This window comes from Hippocampus bargibanti, linkage group LG22 (genome assembly GCF_051943395.1).
Source record: "Hippocampus bargibanti isolate YZ-2025 linkage group LG22, ASM5194339v1, whole genome shotgun sequence".
Taxonomy (NCBI): Eukaryota; Metazoa; Chordata; class Actinopteri; order Syngnathiformes; family Syngnathidae; genus Hippocampus; species Hippocampus bargibanti.
In genome coordinates this window covers 3,357,970-3,379,318 of record NC_142755.1, presented here as the reverse complement: position 1 = coordinate 3,379,318, position 21,349 = coordinate 3,357,970, and the positions used below count along the sequence as shown (strand labels likewise).

The 21,349-nt window shown below is 42.9% G+C and overlaps 1 protein-coding gene across 1 annotated transcript; it reads right to left on the bottom strand.

Annotated features, from left to right (window-relative positions):
• Positions 1 to 150: 150 nt before the first annotated feature.
• Positions 151 to 19,894, bottom strand: LOC148881645 (hepatocyte growth factor-like). Its single transcript, XM_088989145.1, has 18 exons — positions 19,657 to 19,894; positions 17,381 to 17,543; positions 17,192 to 17,304; positions 16,693 to 16,807; positions 13,610 to 13,752; positions 12,682 to 12,802; positions 12,488 to 12,606; positions 9,954 to 10,125; positions 8,906 to 9,039; positions 8,423 to 8,516; positions 6,102 to 6,241; positions 3,316 to 3,345; positions 3,089 to 3,221; positions 2,935 to 3,009; positions 2,699 to 2,836; positions 2,514 to 2,620; positions 2,305 to 2,438; positions 151 to 1,583 (listed from the first exon to the last, which is right to left on the bottom strand). The coding sequence occupies exons 1-18, from the start codon at positions 19,718 to 19,720 to the stop codon at positions 1,407 to 1,409; spliced, it is 2,172 nt and encodes a 723-aa protein (XP_088845271.1). The 5' UTR covers positions 19,721 to 19,894; the 3' UTR covers positions 151 to 1,406.
• Positions 19,895 to 21,349: the final 1,455 nt, after the last annotated feature.

Genomic DNA, 21,349 nt, shown 5'->3' with positions numbered 1-21,349 from the left:
GCTTATCTGCCTCATTGATTTTACAATTGTTTCAATCAAATCTGTTTTTCAGAAATGTTGCCAGCGAGAGGCGATTGCGTCTCACTGCCAATTTTTTTTTTTTTTTTGTTTTATTAAAATGGGAGTAACAAAGTGGAACAAAACACAAAATATAATAATCATAAGGGCAAAAAAAAATAGCAGCTTTGATAGACATTATCAAAAATAAGATTCCGCCAGTTTGCTGTGAAGTTCAAAAATATGATCATGTGATATTTACAAAAATGTACATGGGATTATGTACAATGTTGGACAATTAAATAAGACTGTACAAAATGAACACGTACAAGATTAAAAAAAAAAAAAAACAAGTTGACTTATAACACACTTATAACATGTCTTCAGTCCGCAATTTTATGCATTTATTTATTTATTTGTTTATTTATGCATTTAAAATATATTTATATTTATACGTTTTTGATGTATTTTTTATTTATTGGTTGGGCATGTTAGAGTGTCACTCTTGTGTTGGAATAAAAAAGAAAAATAGTCATCAACTTTGGGCAATTTTAAGAGATATTGATGAATCGGTCGTGCCCTAGTTGTTATTATTGAATTAAAAAAAAATATATATATATTAACTTCAATATTCATTTTTTTGCATCGCTAACAAGTTCCACTCAATTCCTTCAAAAGCTCCATGACGCTTCTTTTTTTTTCTTCCTGATCCAGATGTGGTGAAGCAAAGAGTCCAAAGCCAAACCCAAAAAAAAGGATGAATAATCATCCAACTGCAGCCAGAAATGACTTCATTTTAACAGCAAACCATCAAGCTGCACAAATCTTTTTTTTTTTAGTCCTCATCTGGTCTTAATTAATTTCCAAAAGCATTTGAACTGCCGTCGACAATAAATACAGCTAAGCTACCACTTTTCTTTTAAATATATCAAACGCCATTAGCGGCGTAAAGAAGTGAAGTGGGATCTATGAGACCCATAAAAATCCGAAGACTCGTCCTCGCTATGTAAGTTCCACTTTGCGTGAAAGAGAAAAACAAAAAAAAAAGAAAATAAAATATCCGAGTGAGCGCACAGGGCCCACCAGGGGCCCATGGCGGTTCTTCTAGAAAAAGGCGTTTGGTTTGCCTTGGCGAGAGGCGCCGCTCGCTCATGCGACAAGCATGAGCGCACGAGAGCTCGGGAAAAGGATGAAAAGCAGCATTTGATCACCCGCCCAATCTTCTTGTCCTCTACGGGCTACCGTCCAAGTCAATTCAAGTAAATTCCAGGAGATCATTCTTAGTCACGCTTCGTTTCGCTCAATCTTCATTTGCATAGTGGAGATTCCATTTGGTGGTCTGCAATTTTTTTTTCCCGCTTGAAGAAAAAAAAAAAAAAACATCCTTTTTTTCCGGCTCTGGTTTGTTGTCAGGTTGCGTCTGGGCTGGGGTAAAGCTTAAAAACTTTGTAAATCCATTGCGTGTAGAACGCCACGTTGACAAACAGCGCCGGGCGCGACGACGCGCACTTGGTGCGCTGGATGCTCACGCCCACCACAACGCGGCGCTCTTGCTTCTGGCACACTAGCGGACCGCCGTTGTCTTTCTGGGTGGAAATAAAATAAAGTAATAAATACTGTACATACATAAATACATACATACATACACACATACATAAATACATACACACATACATACACACCTACCTACATACATACCTACCTACATAAATACATACACACACATACATACACACATACCTACCTACCTACCGACATACATACACATCTACCTACCTGCATACATGCATACATACATACATACATACATACATACATACATACATACATACATACATCGATTAAAACAAATAATTCAGCATATAGGTTGAGGTCACAGTGACAAACAGGTATATTTATTTATTTATGTATTTATTTATGTACTTATTTATTTACGTATTTATTTACGTATTTATTTACTTATTTATTTATTGTGAGTTCATGTATTCACTTATTTATTTATTTGTTGCAGCAGTAGCTGTTGTTAAAGCGCTATATAAACCTATATGTATTTTATAGCATTGTATTTTGTACATTCGCCCTCATTTCAAGCTCAGATAACTCCAGATCCACATCATTTAGAAATTAACTATTTTTTTTCTGCTAACAGAATACAGTCTAAGGTTTCCAACGCTGTATTGAATGTTAATGTCGTCCTAAAACTCAATATTGTGCGGGTCCTGCAATTCGAGTGACAATGACAAAAACCCTCACGCCCACCACACGACGAAATCCGCCTAGCAACAATCAAATCGAGTCTCTCCTTACTTCGCACACGCCTTCTCCCCTCTTGCCTCCGGCGCATATCCTGCTCTCTCCGGCATCCCCCTTGATCCTGGAGCACTTGTCGTCGTCCACAACGGGCATGGTCACCACGTTCAGCGCCCGCTCTCGTTCCCGATCTACGTGTAGAGACTTCGGGTTTTCAATCGGAGTAAAAAATAAATACATTAAAAATAAGGGAAAAGAAAGCCTACCTCTGGTTTCACCCCATCCGTACATGGTGCAATTGGTGCCTTCGGCGATGTGGCAATCTTCCACGGGGAGATGGATGGCGGCGGCGCCTTCGGAGACGGGCGCCGGGCTGGAATGAGCATGAATCACGCCTCGATTGAAAACGGAACAAATGGCGTTTTCGCGTGGAGGAATTTTGGCAACTCACCCAGCCAGTTTCAGCATGACCAGGTTGGATCCCTCCGGGCCGCAGATAAGGCGCGAAATTCCCAGCCTGGGGTGACGCGACGACTCGTTCAGATGGCGCAGGCCCACCTGAACGCTATATTCCCTCAGGTCGGGAACACTGAGGGTGCGATTCAATAAACACGTCGGACTAGTAGTTACTGTTTTCGTCGCAAACTCGTCGGGTCTGCATTAAAAAAAAAATAAAAAATGCGGTACCAGGATGTGAAGCACTGCTGGTCCGTCAACACCCAATCGTCTCGTATCAAAGACCCTCCGCATAGATGGATCTTTCTAGAACGAAAAACAACAACAATAAAATGTGACTCCTTCAAGAAAAATCAAAATGGCTACCCGAAATCGAGTATCTCACTCTCTCTGGATGCTGACCACCCAGCTGCCATCTGTTCCTCGCACTTGCTGCCCCCCGACGATTCGCGTGGTGATGTGAACGAAGCACGAAATGTCGGGGGCGGTCGTGGTAGGAACGGGTGGCGTTTGCGTCGCTGGATTTCACAAAATGGGGGTGGCTTGAGAGTCAATATCAGGACTGTGGTCTAGATGCGAGTCGGTTAGAGGGTTAAAGGTTAAAGTACTCACTGTTTGGAGGCGGGGTTGTCGTGGAATCACCTGAATGGAGAAAAAAATGAAGAAAATCGGGGATAAGGAAGTGAATTGTACAAGTGACAGTAAATAAACAGCTTTTTTCTCTTAGCGACAGAAGTCCAAAACGGCGCCTAAATAGGCAGCGGTCAAGTACTCTCACGAGCCTTGTTTCTTTGTTGTTGTTTCTGTCTTTTCTTTTGTCGTTTCGAGTTGTTGCACGTCAACGGATTGTTTTTCGGAAATTTTTAGGCCATAACGTTCATCAAGGAGGCGCCTTTTTGGCAGCACGAATATGCCAGCACTGTTTTTGATTTGGGTGGGATGTCGGTGCCATTTGACTGTCATCGGCGGACAGCTCAAGGGCGATTTGTAATGGGCAGCATTTTCACAACGTCGCTTTGTTCAGCGGAGAGGTCGTATGCGTACATGGACAGGCCGCGGCTTGGAATTGAAGCGGATTTACGTGGGACAGGAGATGTGAGACGATATCTCTTTTCGTCAATGGATGCTACAACTTTGTGTTTGCTTTCAGCATTTAGCTTGTAGCAGATGTGCACATTACACCATGACGTCCCTGATTATTATTTGACGTCCCTGTTCCACTGGTGAAAAGGATGCTTTGATCCTCTAGAACTGCTTCACATAACAAACGGTGCAGAAAGTGCCGCAGAATGACTGTCTGTGTCTTTTGTGTTGGAATATTATTTGTTATTTAGTTTTTTGTTGTTTTGATTTCAAGATGGCGCGGCGAGAGTGGTTGTTTTTCTACTTCTTCCTTTCCTTTCCCTCCTACTTTCATCACTTTGCTGCTGTCAAATGTAAATTTCTCCACTGTGAGACTAATAAAGGCTAATCCAATAGCAACCCGTCGAGGCAGCAAATAGGTGTTATTTTTTACCGCGCGGAAATTCAAAACAATCCAGATTATGTTTTCGTTCCCACCATGAATGAATCGTGCCCTTCCCACTTTTTCCACCGCGTCAAAATGTTAATAATAGACACTGTGGCCGATAAAAAAATGCATATAGCCCTGGCAAAATGGAAATCCAAGGGGTGAATTAATCCTACTTTGACAAGAAAGTCAAAGCTATCAAGCGCATCTGCCGCCCAGAGGCATTAACATTGACGTTCGGCAGTGTAGCGCGCTACGTTGTTGACATTCTTAGCAGAGCGCGGGGTGTGGCGTAGCATGTTCTTGGCAAGTGGACTGTTAACATCAAAAGGATGGCAGAGCACCACATAAGAACGTCGGGTTTCCCAGACGAAAGCTAACGTTACAAGATGCTACTTGTTGCGATGTCAGTCATCCAGATCGGCTTTCACCAGTCATTAGCCAGGTGCGAGAGTCAAAACGCTCCTGACACCTGCTGCGCTTTTTTTGCTTTTTCTCACATTCCTCACATTCCCAACGCGACAGCAGGAACAGAGCTGTTTGGAAGCTAACGCGCTGACCGAGCATAGATCAAACGCTTGGTCCCGAGGCCAAAAAAATAAGGATTTGTTGCGGGGAGCCCAGAGAAAGTTCCCATCAATGTTCTAATGAGGCCCGGTGACATCACTGACTTTTTTTTTTCTTAGCTACGGTTGCCAAGGCGGACCAAGTTTTTCAGAACCTGACATGGGCGATACGGCGGCGTGCCTGTGAAGGTTGCGGTCACTTACGCGCCATGTCAGAGTGACAGGGAAATAATGCAAAACAAATCGTGATGGACACCAAGCATTGAGAGATAGCAGCGCAAGACTGCTGCGGAACATAGAAACCAATGAATATGTTATAACTAGCAACGACTAGCTAACATTGTTAGCTTAGTGGGCTAAAGATGCCAAATTGACCTAACATGAACATATTTGGTTGACTAGCTAACAACAGTACATCAACACAGTGCGATTCCAGATTGGAACGACCTTCATTGAGCATAGAATGATCAGCACAGTTTTTGATTTTGGGAGGAATGTCGGTGTAATTTGACTGTCATCGCTGGACAGCTCTGGGGCGATTGTGCTTTTTTTTGCGCCTGTAAGGGGCAGCATTTTCACAGGCCCGCTTTGTTCAGCGGAAAGGTCATATGTGAAATTGGCGGCTTGGAATTGAAGCGGATTACGTGGGGCAGGGGATGTGAGAGACAATTGCTTTTCGTCAATGGATGCTATAGCTTTGTGTTAGCTTTCAACATTTAGCTTGTAGCAGACGTGGATATTTCACCATGACATCCCTGATTATTTCGTTTTTGGTTGTCGTTTTGACTTCAAGATGGCGCCGCGAGAGTGGCTACCTTGACAGCCGTGGCTGCATTTTGTTTTTTCTACGTATTTCTACTTCCTTTCTTCACTTTGCCGCTGTGAAGTCTAAGTTTCTCCAGTGTGAGACTCATAAAGCCTAATTTAATCTAATCTAATCCACTGGTGAAAAAGACGCTTTGATCCTGTCCTCTTTCATCTAGAAATGCTTCATGAATGACTGTGTTTTTTATGTTTGTTATTTACTGTCTTCAAGATGGCGCAGTGAGAGTGGCTGCCTTTACAACAGCTCCTGTATTTGTTTTTCTACTTCTTTTTGTTCCTTTCCTCTTCCTTTCATCACTTTGCTGCTATGAAATGTAAATTTCTCCACTGCGAGGCTAATAGAGGCTAATCCAATCCAATCCAATCCAATCCAATGTCGCTTTCCAAAACGTCTGTTCGCTGAAATTTTTTTCCCCCCAATTTCCACCGTGCCGAATACCACGTTTCACTTCCCCGACCGATTCCCCGAGTCATAAAATAAATCCAAGTCCACTCACAGTGCTTCAGTTTGCAGTAGTCCCAAGCCAGGCGGGTTTTGGGGTCAGTGTAGCACCAGGGGCCATGTTTGTCCCGATCTGGATTGCGGCAGTAGTTCTTATCCAGCCCTACATGGGATAGTGTAGAGTGAAAATCCCCGCTGTAAAACACACAAATATAGATACTCATGTTCTGTTTGTTATTTGGCAAACAGTGGATATCACAAAAAACACACACACACACACACACTGGACGATGAAAGGCCACAACGGGGCAAAAAGTCGCATTGCAAACTAATGCGGCGAGCCTGTAGAAGGAAACGGCACGTTTTGGCCAATGGCGCTCATGGGACTTTGAAAGTATGCATTCTCAGACCGCCAGGAGCCACGTCGTCCACCGTGTACACTTGGAAGAATTCCCATCCGACGAACGCGCAAACCCCTGTTCTTGCCGATCCTTGAAAAGCCATTACTGGATGCGACTAAGACACACACACACACACACACACACACACACACACACACGGAAGCACGGCAATTTGTCAAGAGGTGAAGATAATTTCACTTCCCAGGAGACTGTTAAACAAGCCGCTGGGTTTCTTTCTTTCTTGTCTTTTCTTCCCTGGACGACCCCTCACCTCAAAGAGCAGGTCTAGAAAAGCTAGACTGGCTGGCGAGGGGGAGCTGATTGGCTTTGATCAACTCCCCCCACCCCACGCCAAGCACTTCCCGCAAGTCAGGGGTCTGCTCTGGAACATGTCCATCTTCCCGTGCCATTTTTTTGGCTTTTAAAATTCTTGTCAATTAAGCCATTTCCAATAAGAATTGGGCTTGGTATTGACCCCTGTGGAACGCCCCTGACTTCCCCATATATTCATATACATGTTTGTTTTCACGGCTTAGCTCCATTCATATGAAAAAGATTTTCACATGGACTAAAAAAAAACGGGGGGCTTGTCCGCTTGTCAACAAACACTCATCAGTTAGCACTGAAGAATGCCCCCCCCCTACCCCCTTTCTCTTCGAGGAAACATTCCCAGTGTTTCACCGCTTATGTTGGCTCTGAAATCAGCAATAGATTTCCAGAAACATGAGGGGCACATGGTTAGCCATGTTAGCTTCGCTGGCTAAGAATCAGAAGTCGTAAAACGCTGGAAGCATAAAAATGATTTTGTTCATGAGCGAACGACAGCACATCGGATTTGAATGACAACGCGACCGACTGACAATTTTGAAAACATCCCTCCAAGCTAGCACATATACTATAGCTAGCCACTAACAAGGACTTGCACACTGCAAGAATCAAAACAAGGGTGCGGGAAATCCTGCTGGACCCTCTGCGCCCTACACACCACCTTTTCCAGCGACCGATCCATGCGCACCAAATCCAGCAGACATTTAAACCGCTTCTTCGCCCCCGTCACCATTAACTCTCTAAACAGTAAACCCAAATCTAACCGTATAGTGTCCCTTTGCAATTTTTTTAATGATGATACTAGTGCAGCGTGTTCTAACGGAGACAAATTCCTTGTGTGTCCTACATACAGTGATACCTCAGCTTACAAACTTAATTGGTTCCCAGAAAGTGTGTGTAATGTCTTCCAAACATTTATTTCCCATTGGAAAGGATTAAAATGAGAATAATCCGTTCACAGGTCCCCATAAAACATAATTTTCTACTAAATAAGTCTTAAAACTACACAAAATATAACTTATTTGATGTATAATAAATGTGCTATTGTATTGTAATGAAAGAAGTAAACTGTACGGTATAATAAAGTCGTTTTATTTACATTTGTGATGGTCGTTGATGTAGTGGCCTCTTGATGATATCAGAGTGAAGTTACCATGTTTTCTCAGCGATAATACCCTCACTCACACTGTCCCCTGCTAGCTGCTTTTCGTTAATCCAAATTAACAGTTTTTCAACCTCTTGTATTGCCTGAAACCGTTGCTTAGACAACACAGAAACACTCTGGACTGGTACCGGGACGCTAAATCACACAAACGCAAACCTCGTTCGTGTTTTCTGATGAGCTCCTTCTTCTGCTCAACCGTAATTTTCTTTTGTGTCCTCTTCGGTTTAACACAAGCCTGTGGCGGGGTCTTTTTCGGTCCCATAACATCAAAAGTACTCCACTCGATAACAAACCACGTCTGCACGCAAACGAGGGTGTGGTAAACTAGTCAGCCAGCCACCGTGGCGCTGTGTGGTTTGGTTCGTCCAGCGAAAACTAGTTTGTATGCCAAGAGGATATCCTCGCGAATGTAATGTTTGTAAAGCGAAAAGTTCGTAAACTAAAGGGTTTCGCTAAAGGGTTCGTAAGCTCCATTTTTCTTACCTGTTGATGTGAAGGGACCAGTTAGCGCAAGGAATCCCAGAGCGAGTGATGCTCAAGGTGCCCCGGTACGCCTCCCCGTGGTTCTTGTAGCATTCTACAAAAGAACAAGAGACTTTGTTATTATATCAAAAAAAACATGTCTGCCGTCCCCCAATGGGGGTTTTCATCGACTGCGACTAATTGCAATCGGCAAGCGAGGGTGTGTGGGCTAGCTCATGAGGCGCGCGGCGGTCATTTTTAGAAGTCCGCCGAGGGCGCTCGACGGCAGTAAAACATTTTAAAAGGAATTGGGAGCACGTGTGGTCTGCTTCAACGGAAAGCAGACGTAAAATGGCGCTTTCAAATGTGGGTCACTTCATTCCTTCTGGGAAAAAATGCAAAAGAGCCCGTTTTCCCGACGCACATTTGGTTTTTGAACTCAACGTGGCTTTTTATTCCATGACTCGTCATTTGACCCCCCCCCCCCCCCTGAGAGTAATTTACCGGTTTTCTTGGAGGCCTGGACGCCACACCTGGGGATGTGCGTACAGTTGGCTCTGCGCTGGGTGGGCTCGCTGGTGAAGCACCAGGGGTAGTCGGAACCGTCCGGGTTGCGACAAAAGTTGTCGCGTAGGTCCCTGGGAGGAAACATAAAGCAGAACACATTATTTATTAACTCATTCAATTGAAAATATGACATAGAGCGCCATTCCTGAATTTGTTCGGGTTTTGTTTTTTCATGCTTGTGCGTCGATAAAGCGTTGGTCAGACCTCTGGCAATGTTTTTTTTCCCTTCCATGAGGGGGCATCTTTCCCCCTTTTTCTATGTTAGCACTTTGTGCCAGCTTCAGCTGTTGTTAAAGTGCTATATAAACCAATATGTATGTATTGCATTGTATTTTGGACAGTCATCCTCATTTCAAGCTCATATAACTCCAGATCCATATAATTTAGGAACTAACTTTTTTTCTGATGAAAGAGAGTCTAAGGTTTCTAATGCTGTATTGGGTGTCGATAATGCGCTGGCCATTATCGGCAAATGAGAGATTGTGTCACATTTCCTGTCCCAAGTAAATCCACTTCAATTCCAAGCTGCGACAGGTCCACATACGCATTGGCGCTCAGCGCTGATGCTCCTTTCTTATCATTGCGTTAAAGCGCTATCTAAATCATGTATGTATTGTATTGTATTTTCTTACATCCACCCCCATTTCAAACTCATATAACTCCAGACCCATATAATTTAGGAATTAACTCTTTATGTCTGATGACATAACAAGAGTCTAATGTTTCTAATGGTGTATTGAATGTTTATGTAGTCCTGAAACTCAATACTTTGTGGGTCCTGGAATTCAAGTGACAATGACAAAAACCCTGGCACTGGAGCAGACACATTTTTGCACGTTTGGCAGCGAATGAGTTAAACAACAACAACAATGCCATTATTTTGGGATGTTTATCACTATAAATCTGGATAAAGAGATCCCCGGAGAGAGCTCCAGAGCTAAATCCAAGATGTCGGCGCAATGGAGAACGAACACGCATGACTCACTTGCATTTGTAGTTGTCTGGAAGAAAGAAGTGCAGGTGGGGGAACTGCGAGTCCCAACGCTGACACGTCACCCCTTCGGGAGTAACGTTCATGGTGCCGCGGTAATCTTGACCCTTTCCCCGAACGCACCGCGTCGTGGCGTTCACATCTGGATCGCCGCTGGAGTCCGATTCTACGGGGCAATAAATACATAAATAGGTCGTTAATCCTTGCAAGAATGTGCCATGTTGAAAAAAAAAACATTTGTGTTTTTCTTGCGGGGGTTGCCGATAAAGCGCTGGTCAGACCTCTTGCAATGTATTTCCCTTCCACCAGGGGCAGCATTTGCCATTTGTCTATGTTAACGCTTTGTTACAGCTTCAGCTGTTGTTAAAGCGCTATCTAAATCAACATGAATGTGTTGTTTAGTATTTTGGTCATATGCCCCCATTTTGAGCTCATACAACTCCAGACTCATCTAACTTAGGAATTAACGCTTTGTTACAGGTTCAGCTGTTGTTAAAGCGTTATATAAATCAACATGTATGTATTGTTTAGTATTTTGGACATCCGCCCCCATTTCAAGCTCATATAACACCAGACTCATATAACTTAGGAAGTAACGCTTTGTTACAGCTTCAGCTGTTGTTAAAGCGCTATATAAATCAATATTTATTATATTTTATTTTGTACTGGCGCCCCCATATGAAGCTCAGATAACTCCAGACCCATATAACTTATGAATTAACTATTTTTTTCTGCCGAAATAGGATAGTCTATGGCTGAATTGAATGTTTATGTAGTCCTAAAACTCAATATTCTGCGTTTCTTGCAATTTGAGTAAAAATGACAAAAAAGCTGGCACTGGAGTGGACACTGTATTTTGGGAACTGGAATATATTCATATTGCAATGGTTTCTAACACAACGTGGCCACTGTTATCATTTCAGGAGGAACTGGAGAATTCACAATAACAAGAAATCCTTTAATCCTTAAGGAGGTCCCTCGTGCCAAAAATGGAGGCCGACTTTGAACCGTGAAAGCTTACTTTACTGTAAAGTGTTTTCTAGATAATGGAGACTGACACAGATACATTTAGACTTATACCCCCACCCCTCATTCAATAAAAAACAGCTTATCCTTTTCAGCCGAGGCTGCCAAAAAAATGATTTTCTGTCTCAAAAACTTTGTGTTGAACTTATGAATGTGAAATTTACAACATCAGACACAAGTTGTTCCCGGTGTCGAAATATTTTTGCTTTGAAAGCATCTTCACAAGGAAATGATCCTGAACACATTCAGGTGGAATCTACCCACCCCCCTGCGTCTCTCCCCTTCTGGATTTCTGCCTGCGTTTCTTTCGCTTTTGACAGATGAGAAGATGGAGAAGGCGAGGTCGTGTTTGGAAAAAAAAAAAGATTCTTGATGTAACGCATGCCAGGCAACATCACAGGTCAAGGGTTTTTATCTGCCATTGAGGGATGCACACATCTGGACATAACGCCCCACCCTGCCTGTAAATCATTAGACGCACTTTTAATTCAATGCACGTGGACAGAAACAAAGATGGATGCTCGCATTTTGGACACAAGTCCACAAAGGCGGGGGGAGAATCATTTTAATTGGTGTGTTGCGAATGTTCCCACTGCTTTGGCCGCATTTTTTATGTGATATCCTGTGAAATGTCCAAATATTTTGTTGACATGATTAAAATGATTTGGATAGTCATCATTCAAATTTAAAATACAATGGCACAAATTAAGGCGTCAAATAAAACACACAAAAAAAAACATTACAGACCCTACCCCACCCCTAAAAAACATCCTGAATATGCGCCTCAAAATGAACTAGCAAACAACCTAATAAGCTGACGGTCAAAAAGCAAACAGAAAAAAATAAAAAAGTATTAAGGTTTGTTGGGCTTAGTGTTGAAATAATCCTACGGGCACGCTAGCTAAATTGAAAAATGTGAAACGAAGCAATTGACTAACCGACGCCGTAAATTCCAAAACAAATACCAGAAAGATTAGCGGGAAATCGCGTGCATGGTACGCACCCAGTGTAGAAAACAGAGGAAAAAAAGGTAAACGCTAGTAACATGTGCCTGAGAATACGCTGTTAGCATACTTAAGTCATACGAATTATTAGCGGTCCCTAAAATTGCATTTTTACACTTGAGAAATTGTATCCTGCATATGTTTTTCTACTTCTTCCTTTCCTTTCCTCTTACTTTCATCACTTTGCTGCAATTTCTCCACTGAGAGACTAATCAAAGCTAAGCCAATCCAAAAACAGCTGAAGCTGTAACGAAGCGCTAACATGGACAAAAAAAGGCAAATGCTGCCCCCTCGTGGAAGGGAAAGAACATTGCCAGAGGTCTGACCAGTGCTTTATCAACTCCCCCCACAAGAAAAAACAAAATCTGAATACAATTTGGGAATGGCAGTGAATGAGTTAAGGGTTTCTTTGCCATTAGTCTAATAAGAATAGCGCCAAAACGTAGCTCCCTAAAGACAAGTGGAATTGTTATGGAAGAGTGAGCGTTAGCGCCGTACCACACGTGGTGATGTTGCAGTACTCCCAAGGAGTTTTTGGATCCATGGTGTAGCACCAAGGTCGAAGACGATTGTCCGGGTTGCGGCAATAGTTGTCCGTCAAGCCTTTGTCCTTGTACCTAAGCGACAAAATGGATGACAGAGGTGAAAAAAGTGCTGGAAATTGTTTTTTTTAATTGAAAATGTGGACTCACTTTTTGGGTTGGAAGGTGTGCTTGTGGGGCCGGGTGGAGTCCCATCTCTGGCATTCTTTGCCAGTCTCGGTGTGGTCGACTTTGCCTCGGTATTCCTCGCCGTTGCACGTCATGCACACGTCTGTCGACGGCGTCAAATATTTATTGATTGGGCGGGGTAACCCGCGAGCCAATTAGCGCTTTTAACGCATCACTACCATTCACAAATTGAAAATACGATGGAGGGCGACATTCCCTAATTTGTTCGGAATTTGTTTTTTTCTTGTTTGGGTGCTGATAAAGCGCTAGGAATGGCCTCCGGAAATGTTTTTCCCTTCCACAACGGGGCAGCATTTCCCTTTTTTCCATGTTAGCCCTTTGTTCTAGTTTCAACTGTTGTTAAAGCGCTATATAAACCGATATGTATGTATTGCATTGTATTTTGGACACCCACCCTCATTTCAAGCTCATATAACTACAGACCCATAAAATTTAGGAATTAACTGTTTTTCAATCAGTGTCCTTTTCACCAGTGGATCAGAGAGGTCATGGTGGAACGTGCACGACTGCTACAAGCTAAATGTTCAAAGCAAACACAAAGCTGTGGCATCTATTGAGGAAAAGAGATTGTCTCGCACCTCCAAGTAAATTCGCTTCAATTCCAAGCTGCGACAATTCCACATGTGCATCGGCGCTCTGTGCTGACGATTCTTTCTTCTCATCGCGTTAAAGCGCTACCTAAATCATGTATGTATTGTATTGTATTGTGTACAGCCGCCCCCATTTCAAGCTCAGATAACTCCATCTTACGATGCATTGAATGTTTATGTAGTCCTAAAACCCAATATTTTGTGGGTCTCAAGTAACAATGACAAAAACCCTGGCACTGGAGTGGACACATTTTTGCACATTGTCTGGCAGTGAATGAGTTATTTCGACACCGTCTTACCCTCCGAACACCGCGGGACTCCGCACTCTTCGGCTCGTACGTTAGGATCGGTGGTGTAGCACCATGGACCACCGGGGTCGTTGTTGGGATTCCGGCAGAAGTTCTCCCTCAAATCCTGCGTTGGGTATCTATCAGGGTAAAACCTACAAAAGTGGGGAGTGAACACAATATGCAGTTGAGAGCGCGGTAAGCTTCGAAAATAAATTTCAGGGAGCCACCGGGGTTGGTTGTATATACGACGGGTGTTCCGCTCTGGCTCGCTAGCAAAATAAATTGGCTGCTTATTTGCATGAGATTTCAAAAACAGTTGCGAACAAATGCAAAAAGTAGTCACTGATACACCTTTACTTCATTAGTCGCTGTTCCTTCATGTGTGAAGGGGGACGACGAGGGAGGGGCAACCGCCGGCGCCCAACGTGACGTGATTGATCACCTAGCATGACGCGCATTTTCCTTTCTTTTCAAACACTTTTAAATGTCATCCTCCATTTCAGTCAACTGACCGCCGTCAAGCCGCCGTGAATGTGGCGGCGCGACAACCACCATCGTTTCACACGGGCAAAAGGGGGGCGGACATCGTAAAAAAAAAATTGCGATGATCCCGATTGACCGTGGAGATGAAACAAAAAAAACTAAAGTGAAGGTCTACGAGTTTTTTTAGCCTGTCAGCAGGTTGTCTGAACGCTCTACCCTCAGCGAAGACTCCTTTTCTGGGGGAATTGACTCTAACCTTGCCCCCCCCCTCCACCCCTGTTATGCTCCGGGGCTTACATAAAGCCCTGACACTAATGCACGACATCATTCAAACTAGAACAAGGAGAAATAGAAACACACACGGACACACACAAAAAGAAAAATGCTACGAAAATCTCACCCCCCTGTTTAGCGACGTAGCGCCAGAACTGGAAACATCTGCTTTGCGTTAAACCTCTTTATAATGTCAACGTTTTTATGTCATACTCCGGTAGATAATAAATTGTATTACAAGGTAGTACAAGGTACCCCACGCAACACGGGTCGCATGTGGCGAGAGTCTATAAAAAAAAAAAAAAAAGGCTTACGGGCTAGCCGTAACGACGTTGCGCTAACAGATGTTAGCCAGTTACCCCTTCCAATTTATCCCAGTCGGTTCACGTTGGATAATACTTAGTTTGAACGCATTGGAGAGGCACCCGGCAAAGCCTGCGAAAAAGCGACTGCGGGTAATATTTACGACTGGCGGTACGGTGTACTCCATAAAGTCGGACCTCTCGAGTCGTAAAACAAATGGCGACTTTGAAAGTGACAGCTGAGAATGACATTGAAGAAGATCGATGAACGGGTTTGAGCTCGGAGACTCGACGACACATTTCTGAAAGGTTAGCACGAGACGGATATAAAAATTAAAGACTCCGGGGCTTGCAAAGCAAATAAAATACGGTTCGGGGCCTGAATTTGGATAAGATGAAAGCCAGGTTTGCGATAGCTATCAGAAAATGAGCTAGCATAGCAGGCTATTTTGACAAAAGCTGTCAAGTTTTGGTTCACATTTCAATCTCGACGGAATGGGCGAGTGGATTTAGATCCGCAGATGTGTTCACACCTAGAAAATATATTTAATTTTTGTATTTATTTTTGTTAGTATTAGCATTAGCATATTTTATTATCTGTCTATTTATATCATCTTTTTAATGACTCTAAAAGCAAGTTATATGGACGAAAAGCCAACAAATGCAAATAATTCAGGAAAATATGCTAATGCTAACAAAAATTAAATACAATAACATTGTAAAATTTCTTGGAAATACTTTAGATTAGCATTTTCGGACAGGAACAAATGTCCACTGAGGGTGTTTTTTTTTTTTTGGTGCTGACCACCTGGCGTCCATGTGAATTTGCTGAGTTATGAACACACACAGAACTATTTCACCCTCCACGAAGCGCTGGGTGTCAACACGCAGTTTCTCAGACACCACGGTTCAATTCCCAAGGTCCAAAGGACATTCCTGGTTGGAAACATGGCGGGAAATCACCCATTTGGCATTGGTTCTGATAATAGCTTTGACATGGTAGCACTGCGAAAGGTTAGCTTGCCTTGGGCGGCGCTAAATCCTGTCAAATTCAGGGGTCACAAATGTCGTTTCGTGAAATTTTTATGGACCAAGCGCTTCAGAAACGTCGGCCCGCGGCATGCGACTAATGAACGTTGCTAATGAGAACCTGGCGCTGACCCAACGCTTGAGCGTACGTCAAATAGCGGGAGCGTAAACATATGTCAGTGGGCTAAAATCAACATGGAAAACACAAAAAAGCTAAATGAAGTGAACACAGATGGATTGGTCTGTGTTGTTAGCATTAGCCTTCTAGCATTTGTGTTTTGAAGGTAGATAAACAAAAATGTTCTTGCAGTCGGAAACAGTGTGCATGACAGTTTTGTCTATGCTTTGACGTAAAATAAGCATATTATTCAAAACACCTCCATTTTTGAGGGGGTTTCGACAAAAGTTAGTCTGTTAGCACACTAGAATATAAGATCTAACATAAACGGTTGCGTAATTTTCCAAGTATTTGTTTCATAAAGACATTTTTGACGACTAAAGCAAAAAAAAATGTCGATCTGCAGGGTGTAGGGGCTCTACCTTGTGGTGGCATTAGGGAATTGGATTGGATAGAGAAATTTACATTTGACAGCAGCAAAGTGTTAAAAGGAAACGAAGAAGTAGAAAACAATATACAGGAGCTGCTGTAAAGGCGCCATCTTGAAGTAAAAAAATCAAACAACAAAAAAACTAAATAAATAATGTGTTGTACGAAGCAGTTCTAGATGAAAGAGGAGAGGATCAAAGTGTCCTTTTCACCAGTAGATCAACTATGTCATAATTAAATGTGCACGTCAGCTACAAGCTAAAAGCTAAATGTTTAAAAGCAAACACGAAGCTGTAGCACCTATTGAAGAAAACAGATTGTCTCACATCTCCTGTGCCACGTAAATCCGCTTCAATTCCAAGCCGCATCGGCGCTTTCTGCGCACGATTTTGCCAGCACGGATGTAGCCAGTTTTTCCGACACTTTGAAGGTATAAAAAGGGGGAGTACTGTACTTACGTGTGTTCGTTGATGTTATTATCAGACCAGGCTTGACATGTTATGTTGGACTTGGTCCAAGACCTCCTCCCTCTGTAGTCGTCCTTGGGTCCCATAACACACTCCCTTATGTAATCTGAGCACAGCGGAGAAAACTCACTTCAAAATTTTGCATTCGTATCTCATTGTTCTTAACAAGTAACAACATATTCCAATCGTGTTTTGCGGTTTGACCATCTTTGGTCAATCGCAGCTTTTTGTTCTACCCAAAACAAACGTTTGGTAAATGTCATCGGCGCAGCGGGTAAGCGGGAAGGAGGGGCGGAGTTTCCGCAAATTCTCAAGTGCTAGATTCCAAAGGCTGCATGGGCGCTACGACTGTAAACAAAGATTCTTCACGGGTTTGTTTACGCGTCACTGCAGAGCGTCATTCTCAAACGGGGTTTGTTGTGTCAACGCGGACGTCGGCGTCACCCCCGTGCGCTTCGCCGACGTGTAAATAGTCGTGAATAGCGTTTACCTTTCTTTTCGTACAGCGTGAAGTTAGCGCTGGGTTGCTTCTGCGCGCCGTGGGTGAAGCGGTCGAAGGGGAGCAAGTGGCATTTCCTGTTGTGTTTGTGGAAGTTGAAGGCCCTGCAGACAGGAAGACGTTAGCAGATGAACGACTGATTATAAAAAAAAAAAAAGACAAAGATTGTCGGATTTTCACCTGCAGTTGAAGTGCTTCTTGACTTTCTTGCATTTGCGGGCGCAGTGTTCCTGTGAGCGACTGTTGCGCACCACGGGCGATTGCGGGCATTCGGAGCAGACCAGGAGGTGGTTTTCGGATTTTTCGTAACGTTGCAAAGACTGTCGGCTTTTTCGGCAGTCACCTGACAGGTGGGCGATACAAAGCAAGAAAATTAGCATGGTGTGTTTTGTGCGAATTGCGAATATCGTGGTAGCCTTTACCTAATTTTTTGTGGCTAATGGGGACGTGATAAAACAGAGGGGGATTCTGGGTAGGGCTTAAAAGATGCACAACCAATCCACATGGCTGTAACTCGTATGATATTGTGCTGTCATTGGATGATGTCAGCGGTAGGAACCAATCAAGCTACAGCCATGTACAAAACATCGGAGTCATTCTGCATGTTTTTTTTTTCCCTGAAAAAAAAAAAAAATCAGCAATGCACTGAAACCGCGATAAGTAAACAGTGAAATAGCGAGGGATCACTGTATTTTTGTTTAAGATGTTTTGGCGGCATTTATTCAATTTTATTAAATATAAAATTACTAAGCATGGATTTTTTTTTACCGTGAACGTGTCATCAGCCACCGACTCCATTTCCCCCTGTAGAAGAAGTATTGCATAACACTAACCTTTAATGTATTGCGGTGCACCTGATATTTTGAAGAATTTTATAAACTTGTATTTATATATTATATTTGGAAAACTTTTTTTTCATTCATTGAAGGTGCGCCTTATACTCCGGTGCGCCTTATAAACCAGAAAATACAGTGCTAATGTGAGAATGAGTCAATTTGGAAGCTGTTATCATACTTATCATGATGTATTCCCTTGTAAACTCTTGCGAGGGAGACATGGCCCGAGTAAACGAAGTAAAAGTGACAAATTGAAACATTGCCATTGCCTTCGTTTTGTTTCCGAAGGCCTCGGACTTGCAGCGTGTACCGTCTGAAAAGAAGCGATGCAGAGATAATGTGAGGAATTGGGGGGTGGGAAAGGGATTCGGGGGGGGGGGGGGTTCACGAGGAGGACAGCGGCGTTATTTAAAAGCCAGAATTCTCCCGCGGTCACTTCCACCTGCCGGGAGGAGAAATAAATAAAAAGGCCACCTTGCAGAGAACCAGGTTTTAGTTACAGCGTTGGACTTTAAAAGCGACACGAGCACTGGTGACAAAGATGCTTGGAATTTTTTATTTTTTTTTGACGTGCTACTAACGCTTGGACTCAAGTGCAGCACATCTGGCACTCATCACCGTGTTGTTGCAGCCCTCGCGTCTGCTCAATTAGATTTCACTTAGGCTCTTCCTCACACTCGGCAAAGGCCTAACCTGCACTTTGCGGCGAGCGCGTCGCATGGATCGTCCGGGGTGGGCTGCGGTAGGGGATAATAGGTGGTGGGACAGATACAGCTGTTATCAATGATATCAATTCGGATTTCCATTGGGGGTTTAAGGAGACTGTTACGTCTTTTAGCGTGAGAGGCAGACAGTCGCGCAGTTTTTTTTATTAACATGATTGGCGCCCACTGAAAATGTTTATCTTCAAATCTTGGCTTCTATATTTCCCAGATGGAAATGTTTTAGTCTGGAAATTAAAATGTCGCCATTACGTACAGTGCGACTTTTCCATTTATTGTCCTTTTCTTCAATCTTTTGATAGATTGGTCAAGTCACCCCCCCCCCACCCCCATGGTTAAAAGTTACAGTGTCACCTGTTGCTTTGGAAGTCTAAAAGTGGAAAGTCGATTTTCAGCTTTTATGTGTACATGCTAGCATATTTGCGCCTTATAAACTGCTTTGGCATCCAATAATAAATAATACATTACAATACATATTGATTTACAGTAAATAGCGCTGTAACAAAAGCGCTTAAGATGGACAACTATCATATAGAGAAAATAACTAAATAATATTTCAATAAAAGGTTATAAGGGGGATTCTTCAAGGGGGCGGGGTCACGTGTCTCTTTAAGCAGGCAAATAAAATATTTTATATAAGTCCAAAAAAAGTATTAAAAGCTCCCAAAAATAACCCCTCTCTCCTTTCAAGTGGCATTCAAAATCACCTTTCAAGTGGCATTCAAAATCACACTGCAAAGTCGTGCCTCTGTCAACGTTGAAGTCCATTGAAAAACTAGCCGATTTAACACTTTCCGCACTTCTCGAAGATGACGTCAAATACACACACGGTTCAAATCACGCATGGGGAATAGCGCATAAAGTGAGCTCGGATTCGGCATCATCATATGTGACTTACCTGCATCCAGCATGCTGAGAAGTGCGCACACCAGCGCCTGGTAAATCCATACGTGCGTTCTCATCGTGGACTTGGATGTGCATGCGCGTGGGTAGCTTGTAGAGGAATGAAAGACGCACACTTCAGAGATGTTGTGACGTCCTGCGTGAGCGACGTCCTGCCCAAAACTCGCTGGTAGGGTCCACGCGCGTCCTCAGATCAACCAGCCCACTTTACCAGACTTTTTTTTTTCATTCGACCGCAGGCGCCTGCCTGCATCGGGGGTCAAGCGCACCGGAGTGCATGCTGGTATAAGCCACGTCCTGTTGTTCCTTTCAAAATAAAATGACCTGTTTAAGAGAAGGGGAGAAATACAGATGCTCAGTTCACTTATTGCAAAATATATATGCTAAATACAGTAATCCCTCGTTTTTAGCGGTTAATGGTGATCAGACCACCCGCAATGGATGAAAATTTGTGAAATAGTCATATGTAACACATACATACATACATAAGTGCACCGCGAAGTAGCGAGGGATCACTGTAACATTTAGATTAATTCATTCACTGCCATTCACAAATGTATTCGGAAATTGTAAATATGACGTCAAATTTGTTCAGGTTTTGTTTTTTTCCTGTTTGGGTGCCGATAAAGCGCTAACCATGTCCTCCGGCAATGTTTTTTCCTTTACACAAGGGGGCAGTATTTCCTTTTTGTCCATGTTAGCGCTTTGTCACAGCTTCAGCTGCTGTAAAAGCGCTATATAAACCAATATTGCATTGCATTTTGGACACCTGCCCCCATTTCAAGCTCATATAACTCCAGAATTAGGAATTAACTTATTTTTTTTCTGATGAAAGAAATAATCTGTACTTCTGGGATGTTATTTACATTGTCATTCTAATCGCGCAAAAGTAGGTAAAAAAAACAATATTGCATTGTATTTTGGACAGCTGCCCCCATTTCAAGCTCATATAACACCAGAATTAGGAATTAACTTGTTTTTTTTCCGATGAAAGAAGAGAGTCTAAGGTTTCTAACGCTGCATTGAATGTTTATGTAATTGTGTCACTCAATATTCTGTAGGTCCTGCAATTCGAGTGACAATGACAAAAACCCTGGCACTGGAGTGGACACATTTTTTTGCACATTGTCTGGCAGTCAATGACTTAAATATATTTTTCTCTATTTCTGCTGTAAATAAATTTCCTGAAAACGTTCAAATTCAATTAATAAAGTGTTGCTCAACATGGAATCGCAGTATTTTTTCTTTTTTTTTTTTGGGGGGGGGGAGCTTGATGGACGCCAGGACTCCGATCAACATGCTTTTAACACGCATGAGAGCGCTTGATGGATTTCGGTTAAAGAAAGGAATTCTTAGAATATATGCTGCAGTTTGAGTTATGGAGGTGCATATGTGATGGATGGCTCGATGAAACCTTTTAGGGTTTGCTATGTTTGCTGATTTACAAGCAACTAGTCAGATCAAAACACAAATGAATCCGCTAGTGCTACTTTTTGACATACTGTACAGTACATCGCGGGATGTAGATCTAAGTGCTTGGACCCCCCCCCCAAAAAAAAAAAAAAGATAATTGTAAGAGCAGGATCCCGCATGCATTCGTCCCGGTTGCCTCACTTTGGCTGCGGTGAAAAAAACAGATGGGATTCTAAGCGGGCCCGTGCCAAAGATCACTTGGCACAACACACCGA

What these genes read in the sequence shown, in the direction of transcription:
- LOC148881645 (XM_088989145.1), bottom strand. Translation starts at nt 19,720, where the DNA reads ATGAGAACGCACGTATGGATTTACCAGGCGCTGGTGTGCGCACTTCTC. An exon ending in CCAGACAACTACAAATGCAA is followed by an intron (nt 9,040 to 9,953) that starts GTGAGTCATGCG and finishes GTTTCCTCCCAG; the next exon opens with GGACCTACGCGACAACTTTT. An exon ending in TGGTCCCTTCACATCAACAG is followed by an intron (nt 6,242 to 8,422) that starts GTAAGAAAAATG and finishes TGTGTTTTACAG; the next exon opens with CGGGGATTTTCACTCTACAC.